This window comes from Bufo bufo, chromosome 4, assembly GCF_905171765.1.
Source record: "Bufo bufo chromosome 4, aBufBuf1.1, whole genome shotgun sequence".
NCBI classification, from domain to species: Eukaryota; Metazoa; Chordata; class Amphibia; order Anura; family Bufonidae; genus Bufo; species Bufo bufo.
In genome coordinates this window covers 284,059,573-284,074,382 of record NC_053392.1, presented here as the reverse complement: position 1 = coordinate 284,074,382, position 14,810 = coordinate 284,059,573, and the positions used below count along the sequence as shown (strand labels likewise).

At 38.9% G+C, this 14,810-nt stretch overlaps 1 protein-coding gene across 2 annotated transcripts in view; it reads right to left on the bottom strand.

The window, feature by feature from the left end:
• The window catches only part of KCNQ5 (potassium voltage-gated channel subfamily Q member 5), a 699,309-nt gene that overhangs the window by 102,615 nt on the left and 581,884 nt on the right, over positions 1-14,810 (bottom strand). For both annotated transcript variants that reach the window (XM_040428645.1, XM_040428646.1), the window contains exons 8-9: positions 10,523-10,617; positions 1,405-1,431 (exon numbers count right to left, since the gene is read on the bottom strand). In XM_040428645.1, the coding sequence (XP_040284579.1) occupies positions 1,405-1,431; positions 10,523-10,617 (122 nt within the window). The remainder of the gene's footprint in view (positions 1-1,404; positions 1,432-10,522; positions 10,618-14,810) is intronic.

Below are 14,810 nucleotides of genomic sequence, written 5' to 3'. Positions count from 1 at the left end.
ACTCTATTGCAGTGACTATTAATTAATTTGTCCTGAATGCTTGTATCATATCCAGTAATAGACCCAGTTATTTAATGATTTTTTAGGTTAGAGTTACAAGGTAATTATAAGTCACATATGAGCCAAATAAAAAATTACAATTCCAATGCAACTTCTAAGGCGTATGCAACCATATTGGACATTTTGCAAGTTAACATGCAACTTTTTATGCATAGGCTGGGAATATTGCAATTTTTAAAAGGAACCTGTCACCCCAAAATGCAATGTAATCTGAAAGTACCTTGTTATAGAGCAGAAGAAGCCGAGTAGATTGATATATATTTTTTTGTGGGAAAAAATTCAGTAAGCCTTGGATTTTATTCATTTATATCGGTAGAGAAGGGAGGTGTTATCAGTGACTGACAGCTATCTCTCTATGTACTCTTATACAGTACACACTAGGGCTGCACGATATGGGAATTTTGTGCGATTGCGATTAGGGCCCTAAAAATTGCGATAACGATATGCGATGCAATATTTTAAGGGAATTGTGCTATTTGCTTGGATTTTCAAGGCAAATGCACACAGAAATGACTGATAATGCTGAAATGTAGTTATGCTTAACTCAAGAACTGAAATGCACAGTGTTTTTCAAAATAAAACATCTTTTACTAAATCAAATAACATATTTGCATTACTGCAAAAGTACAAATTACAAAACTTGCCATTTTCTTAATAGCACTGCACAGAACAGATAAAATAGAATAAATAGAAGAACATTTGTTCATTAAAATAACGACTTGCCTCCAGCCCCTCCTTCCTCCCCGCACTGTAACTGATGTATCGCCGGCCGCGCTGTGCAACATAGCCGCCGGCGATACATCCGTGTCAGCCACGTAAAAAGTCAACCATCGCTTTATAAGATGCACTGCCATTTCCCCCCCACCTTTGGGGGGAAAAAAGTTTGTCTTATAAAGCGAAAAATATGGTAATACAATTGCAGCATTTTTGGGTCGGCCAATTGGCGATTGCGATATGGCGATTCATTGCTTATGCAATTGCTCTGGCGATATATTGTGCAGGCCTAGTACACACAATACTATCAACAATACTATCAATCATGATAACACCTTCCTCCTGTGCCGAAAAAAGCTAAGATATATGTATAAATTACAGCTTTTATATTTATCAGTCTGCTCGGCCAGTCCTCCTACATGATGACAGGTTCCCTTTAAGCTTGTATGTGACTTCACTGTGTAACCTCGGGTTTTCAGATTTGGAATTCAAACCTCTGTTAAGTGTTAAACATTATGGTTCATATGATATATATATATATATATATATATATGTATATACATACATACACACACACACACTGCATATAGACACACACAGCCAATGGAGAATAAATCATTGTCTACAAACCTTCCAGATGTCTCTCCTTGTTCTTTCCTTCAGGTATTAGTTAATAAAAAAAAGAATGAAAAACAATGTAATTAAGCAAACTGTATTAATATTGTTATTTAAACAATGCATAAGACAATAGGAAAAATCCAATCATTATTGATTTTGGGACACGCAACATACAATGTGCTATAGTTTATACAGCCATAGCAAAGCAAACACATCACAAATGTTTTCCCCACAGTCCTCATGCAACATGCTCAGTACATATCACAGCAGACTGGCAAAGCACTCAGTGAGGCAAATGCATTACTGACACAAACTTTACAAAAAGCTGTAGACTTTTAATAAGAATAAAAAGTATCTGTGGTGATGAAGTAGATTAAAGTCAATTAATAGTAGTTGTCTCTCATGGAACAATTTAGAAAACAAATGTCAATTGTTTATCTATTTTGATTGTATTGCAAATATAGTCTTTTTTAACCAAGTTATGTAATCGTATAATTACGTCTGTCCAACAATTACTCTTTACAGAGCTTAAAAACACCTTCCAAAGACCTAATATCCCTAGGCTCCAAATTAACATCTCAAAATGTCATATTAGAATATACTTGTATTGAATGGCTACATTTATTAATGCTTTGGAGAGTTTACTCCAGGATTCATTATAACCAGATTCTCCACCACAGAGTGATTTGCATTTTCCCATTAGAGTCTCCTACTGATGGTTTATCATGGAATTTTGTAGGATGAAAAATGACATATAAGCAGTGTAATATGGATGAAAGAAACCTCCACTGCTTTACCAGCTTTCTTAAGGCACTGGATAGTGACCGCCTCCTTGTAGCACTGGATAGTGACATACCCCTTGGAAAATATCTGGGATATTGACCTCTTGATCCAGAGATGTGCCATCACAGAAGAGAATCTGCACGTTAGCTTGGCTCGCTTAATATTTTGCTATATCACCCCGATAAGCAGCCCCAGTTTTTTTGCTATTGTTACTTTAGTGTATGATACTTGTGATTTCTATTGAAACACATGATGCTAGCTGGAGAATTTGTATTTTTATGAATCCTGGAGTAAAAGTTACATTTTTTTGCTACTGTGATATGTGTTTTTGGAATAAGGCTGATACAGTTTTCATACATAACAGGCCCATACACTGCAATGTGTATTATATTGCGCATTTATACTACAAAGATCAGTAATATGTTTAGGTGCATGAGGCCTTACACTCAAAACAATTACAACTGGATGCAATTAGCATTGCTGTAGAAATATGTTATACAGATGTAGTTGTTGTTAAAGGGAATCTGTCATCATCGACTTCCCTATCCAACTGTTTGCATAGATACATAGCTGTGGTTGCTGGTAACAGATTCCTTTTGAAGTTAACCTATAATTCCATTTTTTTAAATGTGTAGGGACAGTGAGTGTTTACTTTTGTCATATACTGAAAGGGGTTGTCCGGGTTCAGAGCTGAACCCGGACATACCCATAATTTCACCAAGGCAGCCACCCTGATGTTAGCATTGGAGCATCTCATGCTCCGATGCCCTCCCTTGCCCTGCGCTAGACCGCGCAGGGCAAGGGCTCTTTTTTTTTTACAAAAACACACTGCCGGGTGGAAGCTTCCGCCCGGCAGTGTGTTCGGTGACGTCACCGGATCTGATGGGCGTGCTTTAGCGCTGCCCTAGCCGTTTTACTGGCTAGGGCAACGCTAAACCCACCCATCAGTGCCGGTGATGTCACCGGGCTTCCTGGCAGCCCCATGGAGAGCCCGGTTCGTCACCGGAACTCCTGAAAATGCCTTTGCCCTGCGCGATTTAGCGCAGGGCAAAGGAGAGCATCGGACTATGAACTGCTCCGATGCTCAAGTCAGGGGTCTTCCTGGGTGAAAATTGAGGTATGTCCGGGTTCATCTCTGAACCCAGACAACCCCTTTAATGTTTTAAATAGGCTCAAACAGGCTAAGTTGGAGTTCCAGTGATAAACCTTTTTGTACAAAGAAAAATACCTTTCAGTCCCTCCTTCTAAGGATGTCCAGAGTGCAATACGCATGTCTCTTAGATAATCACTGCAGCCTTCTCAGCACGATGGGGTTCTTTGTATATGTTATCTAACTATCCCTGACTCAATACATTACAAGGAATATCACTACAAAGAATATAGAAGGTGGTATAATAATTAAAGAGGACAGAAATAATCAGTACTTATGTAACACACTTAAGGAGGGAGTCATGTTTTTTTTTATTAAAAAACTGCATGCAAACGTTTTTCTTTAGCTATTCTTAATTTGGTCAGTGACATGTACAGTATATTTTATCTGCTGTGAGCACTAATTCCTGGCAGCAGGCTCCACTTCCAGTGTGTTCCTGCTTAGAATTTCGAAGATAGGGAGGTGCTGCTGCCAGCGATTAGTGCTGCCAGTAGGTATAGAGCAACACAGTACTCTTATTGCCAGAGCTGATTGCTGGTAGCAGCACTCTTTTCTACCTTACCAGCACTAACCAGGGATGCTAATCAGCGCTGGCAGCAGATCAAATATGCAGATAAACTTTTCAAATTATAGTTTCTTAGCAAGATATATTACATATAAAGTGAGGCAGTGGCTGGCAGTGGAGAGAAGGGGTAGGCTGAGAAGCTTGCCTCTGCATCATATAGTTAGCCATCTTTAGTCAGTTAGACTGTGGCCAAGGGAAAATTTTACAAATAGTTTTCTAATAAAAGTTAACATAATTCTCTAATAAAGTACAGTATATTACAATAACACATCCCTGTCCCTACACATTAAACATAAAAATAAATGGCAACTACTTTTATCTCACATTGCAATTCTGTAAAACTGCCATAGAGGTAAAAAATACCATTAATCATTAATTAATTAAGCCAAAAATAAAAATTTTCGGGCATGAATTGTTGCAAACCCCGTGTTTGCGACCTTTTAAACACCCTAGCCATTTTCCTGAGAAGGGGGTGTGGTGAGGGCAGGGATGGGCATATTTATCTTCTTTTATGTCAGCTTCAAGCAGGCATAGTTATCACTTTAGGTGCAGGGACTGCCAGAGGATGTGCCTAACCTATCTAAGGAGTGCACCTCATCATAAATTAGGCGCATCCTCTGGCAGTGCAGAGGATATTATAGACCAGCTGGTCTCTAATAAATTCCCCTTATTGTTTCTGATAACTTAATATTATTCTATGGACTAAGGCCTCTTTCACACGGGCGTGTCTGGATTAGGTCCGGATGCGTCCTGGTGCATTGCGGCAAACCTGTGCGAGTAGGAACGCAATTGCAGTTAGTTTTGACTGCGATTGCATTCCGATGTTCAGTTTTTATCGTGCGGGTGCAATGTGTTTTGCACGTGCGTGATAAAAAATCGACTGTGGTACCCAGACCCGAACGTCTTCACAGAAGTTCAGGTTTGGGTTAGTTGTAGTGTAGATTGTATTATTTCCCCTTATAACATGGTTATAAGGGAAAATAATAGCATTCTGAATACATAATGCATAGAAGAATAGGGATGGAGGGGTTAAAAAAATAAAAATAAAAATTTAACTCACCTTACTCCACTTGTTCGCGCAGCCCGCATCTCTTCTGTCTTCATCTGTGAGCAATAGGACCTTTGATGACGTCACTGCGTTCATCACATGGTCCATCACATGATCCATCACCATGGTAATGGATCATATGATAAGCGTAGTGACGTCATCAAAGGTCCTATTGCTCACAGATGAAGACAGAAGAGATGCCGGCTGCGCGAACAAGTGGATTAAGGTGAGTTAAATTATTATTATTATTTTTTTAACCCCTCCAGCCCTATTGTACTATGCATTCTCTATTCAGAATGCTATTATTTTCCCATATAACTAAGTTATAAGGGGAAATAATAATGATCGGGTCCCCATCCCGATCGTCACCTAGAAACCGTGCGTGAAAATCGCACCGCATCCGCACTTGCTTGCGGATGCTTGCGATTTTCACGCAACCCCATTCATTTCTATGGGGCCTGCGTTACGTGAAAAACGCACAAAGAGGAGCATGCTGCGATTTTCACGTGATTCGTGAAAATCACCGCTCTTGTGCACAGCCCCATTGAAATGAATGGGTCCGGATTCAGTGCGGGTGCAATGCGTTCAACTCACAACTCACGCATTGCACCCGCGCCGAATACTCGCCCGTGTGAAAGGGGCCTAACAGTACAAATCTGGTCACTAATTTTACTTTTAAAAATCCCTGAAAAAATGCCCTAAATCTGAGCTAAATGTTGACTGGACTCCATATTAAAAACTAATTGCAGTTTATGCACAGAGCATGAGCAGTGTAATGCTCATTGAGTTCTCTCCTGAAAACTTCAATTCTTTTTGATTTTGATAAAAATGTCCAATATAAAAAATAAAAACAAAGGAATTGATATGTATTTGCTCAAAAGGACATGGCTCTCCCTGCCACTGCTGATTGGTAACTTTATTATACACAGTATGCAAATCAACTCTTAGCAAGCTATGCCTCTAATGTCACCAGATGTAAGGTAGCTATCCTACAAGTCAATTTATGACCTTTTAAATAAGCCTTGAGACATGATTTGGATAATAAATAGGCCAGCACCTCATCTGCAGACAGCTGTTTCAGGGGGATTGCCCCTCATCAATGCAGAGCAGAGAGTAATGGCTTAACTGGGTGAGAGGCCTGGGTGAGGATTCGGAGGATACTCTATCTCCTTATGGAGAGCGCTTAATTGGTGTGAGGAGTTTTATTTGCTCCTCTGGAATTCTATGAAGAGGGAATGCAAATCAGTTCTTTGCAAGTTTTGCCTCTAATGCCACCAGATGTAAGTTGGCTATCCTGTAAGTCAATGTTCGACAATTTAAATAGGCCTTGAGTGAGACATGACTTGGATAACAACTAAGCCAGGACCTCATCTTCAGAGAGTTGTTAAGGAGATATGGTATCCCCTGAATCCTGACCTAGGCCTCTCACCCAGTTAAGCCAGTGCTCTTCACCGATTAGAGGCAATCTCCCCAAAACAGCTGCCTGCAGACGAGTCATATCTCAAGGCCTGTTTAAAAGGTTAAACATTAACTTATAGGTTAGCTACCTTAAATCTGTTGGTATTAGAGGCAAAGCTTGCTAAGAGCTCATTTACATACCCTCTTCCTACAATTGGAATCATGAATATCAGGACTTCAGCACTGGAGATTCTCAATCATTTTAGGAAATCAACTCAGTATAATACTGTTGACTGATTCCATTTAATTTACCTGGTGGTCTAGTGTGGCAAAGAGGTCATTACCTTGGTTGGTCTGGATGTTTGCAATTCTTCAGTTCAGGCTAGAGTCCCATTTTGATTGTTTATGGGAGTAATTACTATATGTACATGCATTACTCTAATCCATGACATCAAAAGCACAACCAAGCCTACAGAATATTTCTACACAGCCACATTCAGACTTTACATGGGTTAACAAATTGGTCCTGTATATGTAATGTATAGCATCTATGCAAATTCTGCCAAATGGTTAATCAAATCAGTTTGAATTACAGACATAAAAGTCTTGGATCTGTGTCTGGCAGAGAACGCTGTGACAAAAATAGGATGCTGTTTTTCCTGTTATTCAAAAGTCAGTGCATACTAATTTAGAAAAATAATACACAGAATGATGAAACGTACATACATAACAAAGAGATAATAAATGCTCTACAGCATTTTTCTGATATGCTTAAGCAGACAGAACTTTCTCTAAAAAATACATAGAATAATTATTAAAAAATAATGAAAATAGATTTGCCTGGTGAAATGTTACTTTGCTATAGCCTGCGGTTTCTAGTGATAGACATAATTAACCTCTCAGTGCTGTAAACAATTATTTTTTGTTTTCATTATTACCTCCATGTTTTCTAAAGCAAGAACTTTTTTACCGTACTTTAGTCATATGCAGGGACAGACTTTATCATCATACAAAACAAACAAATTATTGGGGCTCCAGAGATCAGGGGAGTTGGATGAGATTTTTTTTTTATCCAAGCGGCTGGATAAAAACAAAACAAAAAAAACACTGCAAAGCTGAGAGTGGAGCCTAGCAGGTTGACGATGCAGCACTTACATTATGACAGGGCAGAGCTTAGCGGTTCGATGGGGACTCCTTGGGTATTATTTTGCTTGGGCACCCTGAAATGCCAGATTGGCCAATGGCTCTATGAGGGCTTGTTTTATGTAGGACAAGTATTGCTTTCTAATGGCACCATTCAACATTTCATATAATGCACTGGGAAGCAGGAAAAAATGAATAATGGGGTGGAACTGGAATAAAAATGGAATTCTGCCATTGATTTACTAGTTTCTTTTTTACAGTGTTCACTAAGCAGTAAAAATTTGACATTACCTTTATTGAACATTTATTATGATTACAGTGATCATATTTATTTAGTTTTTGTTAAGTTTTAATGCTTTCAAAAAATTAACAAAAAAAAAGAAACTTTTCATGCCATAGTCTGACACCCATGACTTTTTTATATTGCCATGTACAGAGCTGTGTGAGGACTCTTTTTTGTGTGGTGAGCTGTAGTTTTATGGATATCTTTGAGGTATGATTTTTTTTTCACCTTTTATTCATTTTATTTTGGGAAGTGAAATGGCCAAAAAGGGTGATTTGGCCATTTTTATTTCAAGTTACAGTGTTCACTGTACATGATAAATACATTTATATTTTGATAATTTGCCTATTTTAGAATGCAGTGATTCAAATGATGTTTATTTTTATGTCTATTTCTGTTTATAAAATGAGGGAAGGGGGAATTTAATATTTCTTTTATTTTCTTAACTTTTGTTGAACTTTTTTTATATCATTTTTTTAGTCACCATAGGGATGTAAAATGACCAAAATTATCAAAATACTGGAAAAATAGAGACAATTCCATATGACCAACATTTAAAAGTCCACAATTTATTATCTAGAACTAGTGCATATTATCTAGAACTGTGTAGCAATTTGTAGAATCTGGAGAACTATTTTTGATGAGACTGATAGAAGATGTGGGTGGCATCAATGTATCCTTCTCGTTTATTCTATATGCACTTCATATCTGCACATACACAGATGCCGTGTAGAATAGGTTCCTTGTTCATTAGTTTGTTACTCTGTATGGTTTTGTCTGTACATGTACCTTGTAATTGTAAAGTGCTGTGGAATAAGTTGGTGCTATATAAATGGGTGACAACTGAAATATAAGCTACTGGTTACTTGAACATGGGACCAACACAGGTGCTTTCAGCTGCCAAGCGCACATACAACAGTTCAGCCAGTTTCATAGGTAAAGTGTGTGGAGTTTGTGTGTGTGTGTAGGGGGGGGGGGGGGGGGTATTGAATGGGATAGGGTTGACATGGATGCATTTATTATAGAATTCTTTTGATATTATTATGGCTCTGGTATTGTAAGCATATAAAATAAAAACAAGAACATTAGACAGTATTCAGTGTGAAAGGTGCAGTTGAAGGGCTAGTCTCATGATGACAACCATGTTTTAAATGGAAGTCAGTGCATTGATCAGCTGATTGCTATGGGTCCAGTTTATTTAACCCCTGGCTTATCATATGTTATCACTTGACAAAATATATAAGATTAATTTGTGGCCATTCCAATAAATTGCTCTCCATGTAATACATGGCCAGAGTGGGAACCCTTCTTATACTGCAAATGGATAGAAGCTGTCATTTGACTGCCTCTTAAAGGGAACCTGTCGCCGGGATTTTGTGTATAGAGCTGAGGACATGGGTTTCTAGATGGCTGCTAGCACATCCACAATACCCAGTCCCCATAGCTCTGTGTGCTTTTATTGTGTAAAAAAAAACGATTTGATACATATGCAAATTAACCTGAGATGAGTCAGAGCTTGAAAATATGACTCTTCTCTCGTCACACAAGTAAGATATGACTCTTTTATGTTAATTTACATATGTATCAAATCGTTTTTTTTACACAATAAAAGCACACAGAGCTATGGGGACTGGGTATTGCGGGTTTGCTAGCGGCGATCTAGCAACCCATGTCCTCAGCTCTATACCCAAAATCCCGGTGACAGGTTCCCTTTAAAGCAAAAGCCTATTCTAACTATATTGAGGTCACCCATCAAGCATTAAAAGCAGAAAGTATGGGGTTTTTTTGCATTCACAATTATATGGAATATCTCTTATACCTTCCTCTAGGCATGTGTTATACCTTATATCACAGCTTTCATTTAAATATTTAACCCAGAGTTTACACTAGGACTCACCATTTTCACTAATTAATATCCATAGAATATAATATTTTAATATATTTTCACCTTATTTTAACACTTAAAGGATAGGTCATCAATATCATATCGGTGGGGGTCTGACTCCTGACACTCTCTGATCATCTGCTCGAAGGAGCCACAGCACTCATGCGAGCACTGCGCTCTCTTTAATGTTTACCTGCACTCCACCTACATTGCAGTGGTGGTGCAGTGTAATTACAGCTTCCTCTCCCATTTACCTGAATGAAACAGGCAGTTGTAATTACCCTGCACCACCAATACAGGGCAAACACTGAACAGCTCTCACACTAGTACCGTAACCCCTCCAAACAGCTTATCAACAGGGGTGCAGAGAGTCAGACCTCCACCAATCTCAAGATGATGACCTATCCTGAGGATAGGTTATCAATTTCATGAAAACAGAATACCCCTTTAAATTAGCACCGCAACGAACATGTTCTGATGTGTAATAATAGTAAAATATAATAATTTCATGTAATTTATAATAAGTATACATTCTTTTCATAATACAGATGTCACATTCATTCACTTGACCTTGGGAGCGCTTCTCTAATAATGAAGCTCTGCAGGACGCGCTATGCTAATTGTACACAGATAGTGTAGACATGCTCTATTAACGATGTCTCCTGCTCCTGTGGTCAAACTAAAGAATGCCATATCTGTATATCTTAAATGGGATTTTAATTTGGAGCCTGGAGATTATGGTCTGATTTATTAGCATAAGTTATAATTTAGGACTAAATGTAGAAAAAATTCAAGAGACAAACCAACATGAATACTAGTGTTCTATAGGTTAAACAGACATCATGAACAACACCAGCTGCCATATTTGTACCTACTTTGTAGGGCTGCAGGTATGCAAGGCCTTCAAATGAGGCTTCCAGGTAGCAATGGAAACCGATTTCTCATCAGCCGCATAACTACGCCATACACACTACGTGCAGGATATATAATAAAAACAAAAGGAAAACAAGGCAGAGGGGAGCGGGGATAAAACAAAATTGAAAAGCAGATTAGTAAACCAGTACAAGTCATGGCTTTATTCATCATTCATAGCATTGATACATGCCTGAGAGGTGGTAGAATACTTTCATAATATCGCCAGGTGGCTGTCAGGTATGTTCGACTGGAATCAGTAGAATAAAACCGCCATGTAGCCTGGTATGAGGAAAAAATAAGAAGCACAAGGGAACCAACAAAACATGAAATAAAGGAAGAACCAACTCCGGTAAGGAATATTAATAATTCGTTCACTAGGAGAATTGCTTCGCTAGTAGATTTTTTAGGGACATTCTCAAGTAGATTCTTATTAATATCTAAGGAATTTTATTAGTATTATTTACTATGTTACTGTATTCATTAGCATAGCGTATGATAAGAAAAAGTGATGGGCACACATTTTACAGCCTTAATAGGTTATCAATATATTAAAGAGATTTTCTCACTGCAACAAATGGCAATTATCATGTACAGAAAGTTAATACAAGGCACTTACTAATGTATTGTGATTATCCATATTGCCTCCTTTGCTGGTTTGATTCATTTTTCCATCACATTATACACTGTTCATATTCAGGGGTAATGATCACCCTGCAATCCAGCAGCAGTGGCCATATCTGCACACTATAGGAAAAAGCACCAGCCTTTCTGGTGGTCAGGAGTGGGAGCATGCATAGGCAGCAGGTTTTGTCCCGGCCGTAACATCTGGAAACGAGCAGTGTAAAATTTAATGGAAAAATGAATCCAGCCAGCAAAGGAAGCCATATGGACAACCACAATACATTAGTAAGTGCCTTATATTAACTTTCTCTACATGATAAATGCCATTTGCTGTAGTGAGATAACCCCTTTAAATTAATTTTATCTACGTCTAGGCGATTAAATTTGATGTGTTTTTTGTTAATTATTTCCTTTATTAAAAAGTGGTTCTTGTTTTAGGCTCTGTGCAGTCTGATTCCTTTGTCAATCGTATATGTTGCATAGATTCCGCAATGTATGCTCCTGACAGTAAACTCCCACCATACAGTGGCATACATCACTCATAGAGTCACCCAGTGAAAAATATATACTGTTTGTTGTTTTTTTTGCAGTGGCCCTCTGTATAGAAAAGTGCGATCTTAATTGTAGATTTAAAAAACTCTCAAATTCTGAAAACCCTTCCAAACATCAAAATACTAAAAATTACAGGATCATGTTGTTTGTTCACAGCTTATGTTGTAACTTTTTAATACTGATGCCCTTAAAGGGATTTTCTGGGTGTTTAATATTGATGACCTGTCTTCGAGTAGGTAAATAATACCTGACCAGTGGATGTTAGACACCGAGCACTCCCTCTGATCAGCGATTTGAAGAGGTTAAAGTGTTTCGGTGAGCCATGGCCTTCTTGCACCAAACCAAGCACAGTGCCATCCACTATATAAATGGATGTGCTTGGTATTGCAGCTCAGACCCTTTTACTTGAATGGGACTGAGCTGCTTCTATGCTATGACACAGATAAAAGTGATGTCACTGGTCTAGGTGCCACAAGTGCCGAAGTGCCACAATCTCTTCAAACAGCTGATTGGCGGAGGTCCTGGCCATGAGACCATCATCAATCAAGTATTGATGACCTATCCTGAAGATAGGTCATCAATATTAAACACCCCTGTAATTGTGGAAACAAAATCTTTTTCTGTAGCTGTAGCACAAAACACCTACAGAGTTAGACAGAATGGATTTGCAAGCCATGGGTTGGGAACCACTACTATAAATTCATCACAGTATGGAATTTTTTTTAAATCTGGGGATATTGGACTAAAGTGTATCCTCAAATTTTACAGAATACATACTGCTTAGTAAAGTGTTCAACTTTCTTTTTCGTAAATGAAGTTCTCTGTGTGGTATCAACAAAAAGTCATACAACTTGCTAATCTACTTTGTGCTTCAAATTTTCGAGACCTTTGCTTTTTGTCAGTAAATGGGAACTTTTTGTTTACTTTCAGAGACTGGGAACCTATCATGTTCCTGCAAATGACTTGTTATAGGGGTATTCCCACCTCAGACATTCTTGTTCTTTGCACTGACCAAGGTGGCTGGAGTTATGGAAACAGCAGAGTGAGCTGTGCCACACTGTATCTGAAACTGCCATAGAAGTGAATAAGAACTACGGAAACAGAGTAGCATGCCTCTCGCGCCTGTTTCCGAGACTCCAGCCACCCTGTCCACTGCATAAAATGGGTATACCAATCTCAGCCATGAATCAAACTACTACATGATTTAAGTGCACAAGATTCAATGTGATATACAGTTGAAACCAGAAGTTTACATACACTATAGAAAATGACACATATGCATGTTTTTCTCAATATCTGACATGAAATCAGAATAAACCTTTACTGTTTTTGGTCAATTAGGATTACCATAATTATTATTATTTGCCAAATGGCAGAATAATGAGAGAGAATGTTTTAAGGCATTTTTATTAATTTCTGCAAAGTTAAAAGTTTACATACATTTCATTAATATTTGGTACCATTGCCCTTAAACTGTATGACTTCGGTCAAACGTTTTGGATATCCTTCCACAAGCTTCTCACAATAGTTGGTTGCAATTTGGGCCCATTACTTCTGACAAAACTGGTGTAACTGAGCCATGTTTGATGGTTGCCTTGTTCGCACCTGCTTTGCCTATAAATTTTCAAAAGGATTGAGCTCAAGGCTTTGCGATGACCACTCCAAAACATTGACTTTGTTATCCTTAAGCCACTTTGTAACCAATTTGGCAGTATGCTTCGGGTCATTGTCCATTTGGAAGACCCATTTCCGCCCAAGCTTTAACTTCCTGGCTGATGTCTTGAGATGTTGGTTCAGTATTTCCACACAATCTTCTTTCCTCATAATGCCATCTATTTTGTGAAGTGCACCTCCTGCAGAAAAGCAACCCCACAACATGATGCTGCCACCCCTGTGTTTCACAGTTGGGATGGTGTTCTTAGGCTTCCAAGCTTCTCCCTTTTGCCTCCAAACGTAACGATGGTCATTATGGCCAAAAAGTTCAATTTTAGTTTCGTCAGACCACTGGACATGTCTCCAAAAATGTAGGTCTTTGTTCCTGTGTGCATTTACAAACATTAATCTTTTTTATGTTTCTTTTGGAGTAATGGCTTCTTCCTGGCAGAGTGGCCTTTCAGCCCATGTTGATACAGTACTCGTTTTACTATGGATATTGACACAATTGTACCAGTGTAGGAAGGCACAAAGGACCAGCGTTGACGGAAGGTATGTGTCACCGAGGTTCCTGGCCTTGGTGGAGTAAGAGCCAGTTTTCATGTGTCAGCAGCAGTTGCTGTTTAACACCTTGCTATTTAGTATAGCTGTAATAGCTGATCCAGGACGGCTCTTACTGGGAGTCGTCAAAGTGCTGGGTGGGTGACTACTCCCCACGTTCCAGGCCAGGTCTTGAATGGCCTATATAAAAAACCCAGCCAGCAGTGTCAGCTGGTTGTAATTACCCCTCTCTCTGACAGAGGAACTCTGGCAATCGCTGGATTGGGATCTGAGCCGTGTGCTAGGCTGGAGGCCTGAGTTTGGGAGGTCTGCTCTGTCCTGAGCAATGCCGATCGGGTGTGAACTAACACTTAGGATAACAGGTGACTCTTGGTGTATGAACTGTCTAGGTGTGAACGAACACCAAAACTGCAAATGGACTGTCGTACTGTTTTGTTGCCATAAGTGTGGATAGAACACTGAAGTTTTTGAGTTACAAACTGGTCTTTGCCTCTATACTATACTATACTATACTATACTATACCAGCTTCCACCATCATCTTCACAAGGTCTTTTGCTTTTGTTCTTGTGTTGATATCCACATGTACGTCCAAAGCACGTTCATCTCTGGGACACAGAACCCGTCTCCTTCCTGAGCGGTATGATGGCTGGACATTCCCATCTTGTTTGTACTCGCGTATAATTGTTTGTACAGATGAACGAAGCACCTTCAGGTATCTTGAAATTTCCCCCAAGGTTTAGCCAGACTTGTGCAAGTCCACAATTATCTTCCTGATATCTTGGCTGATTTCTTTCCCATGATGCTACACAAAGAAGCAGTGTATTTCAGGTGTGCATTTAAATACATCCACAGATGTGTCT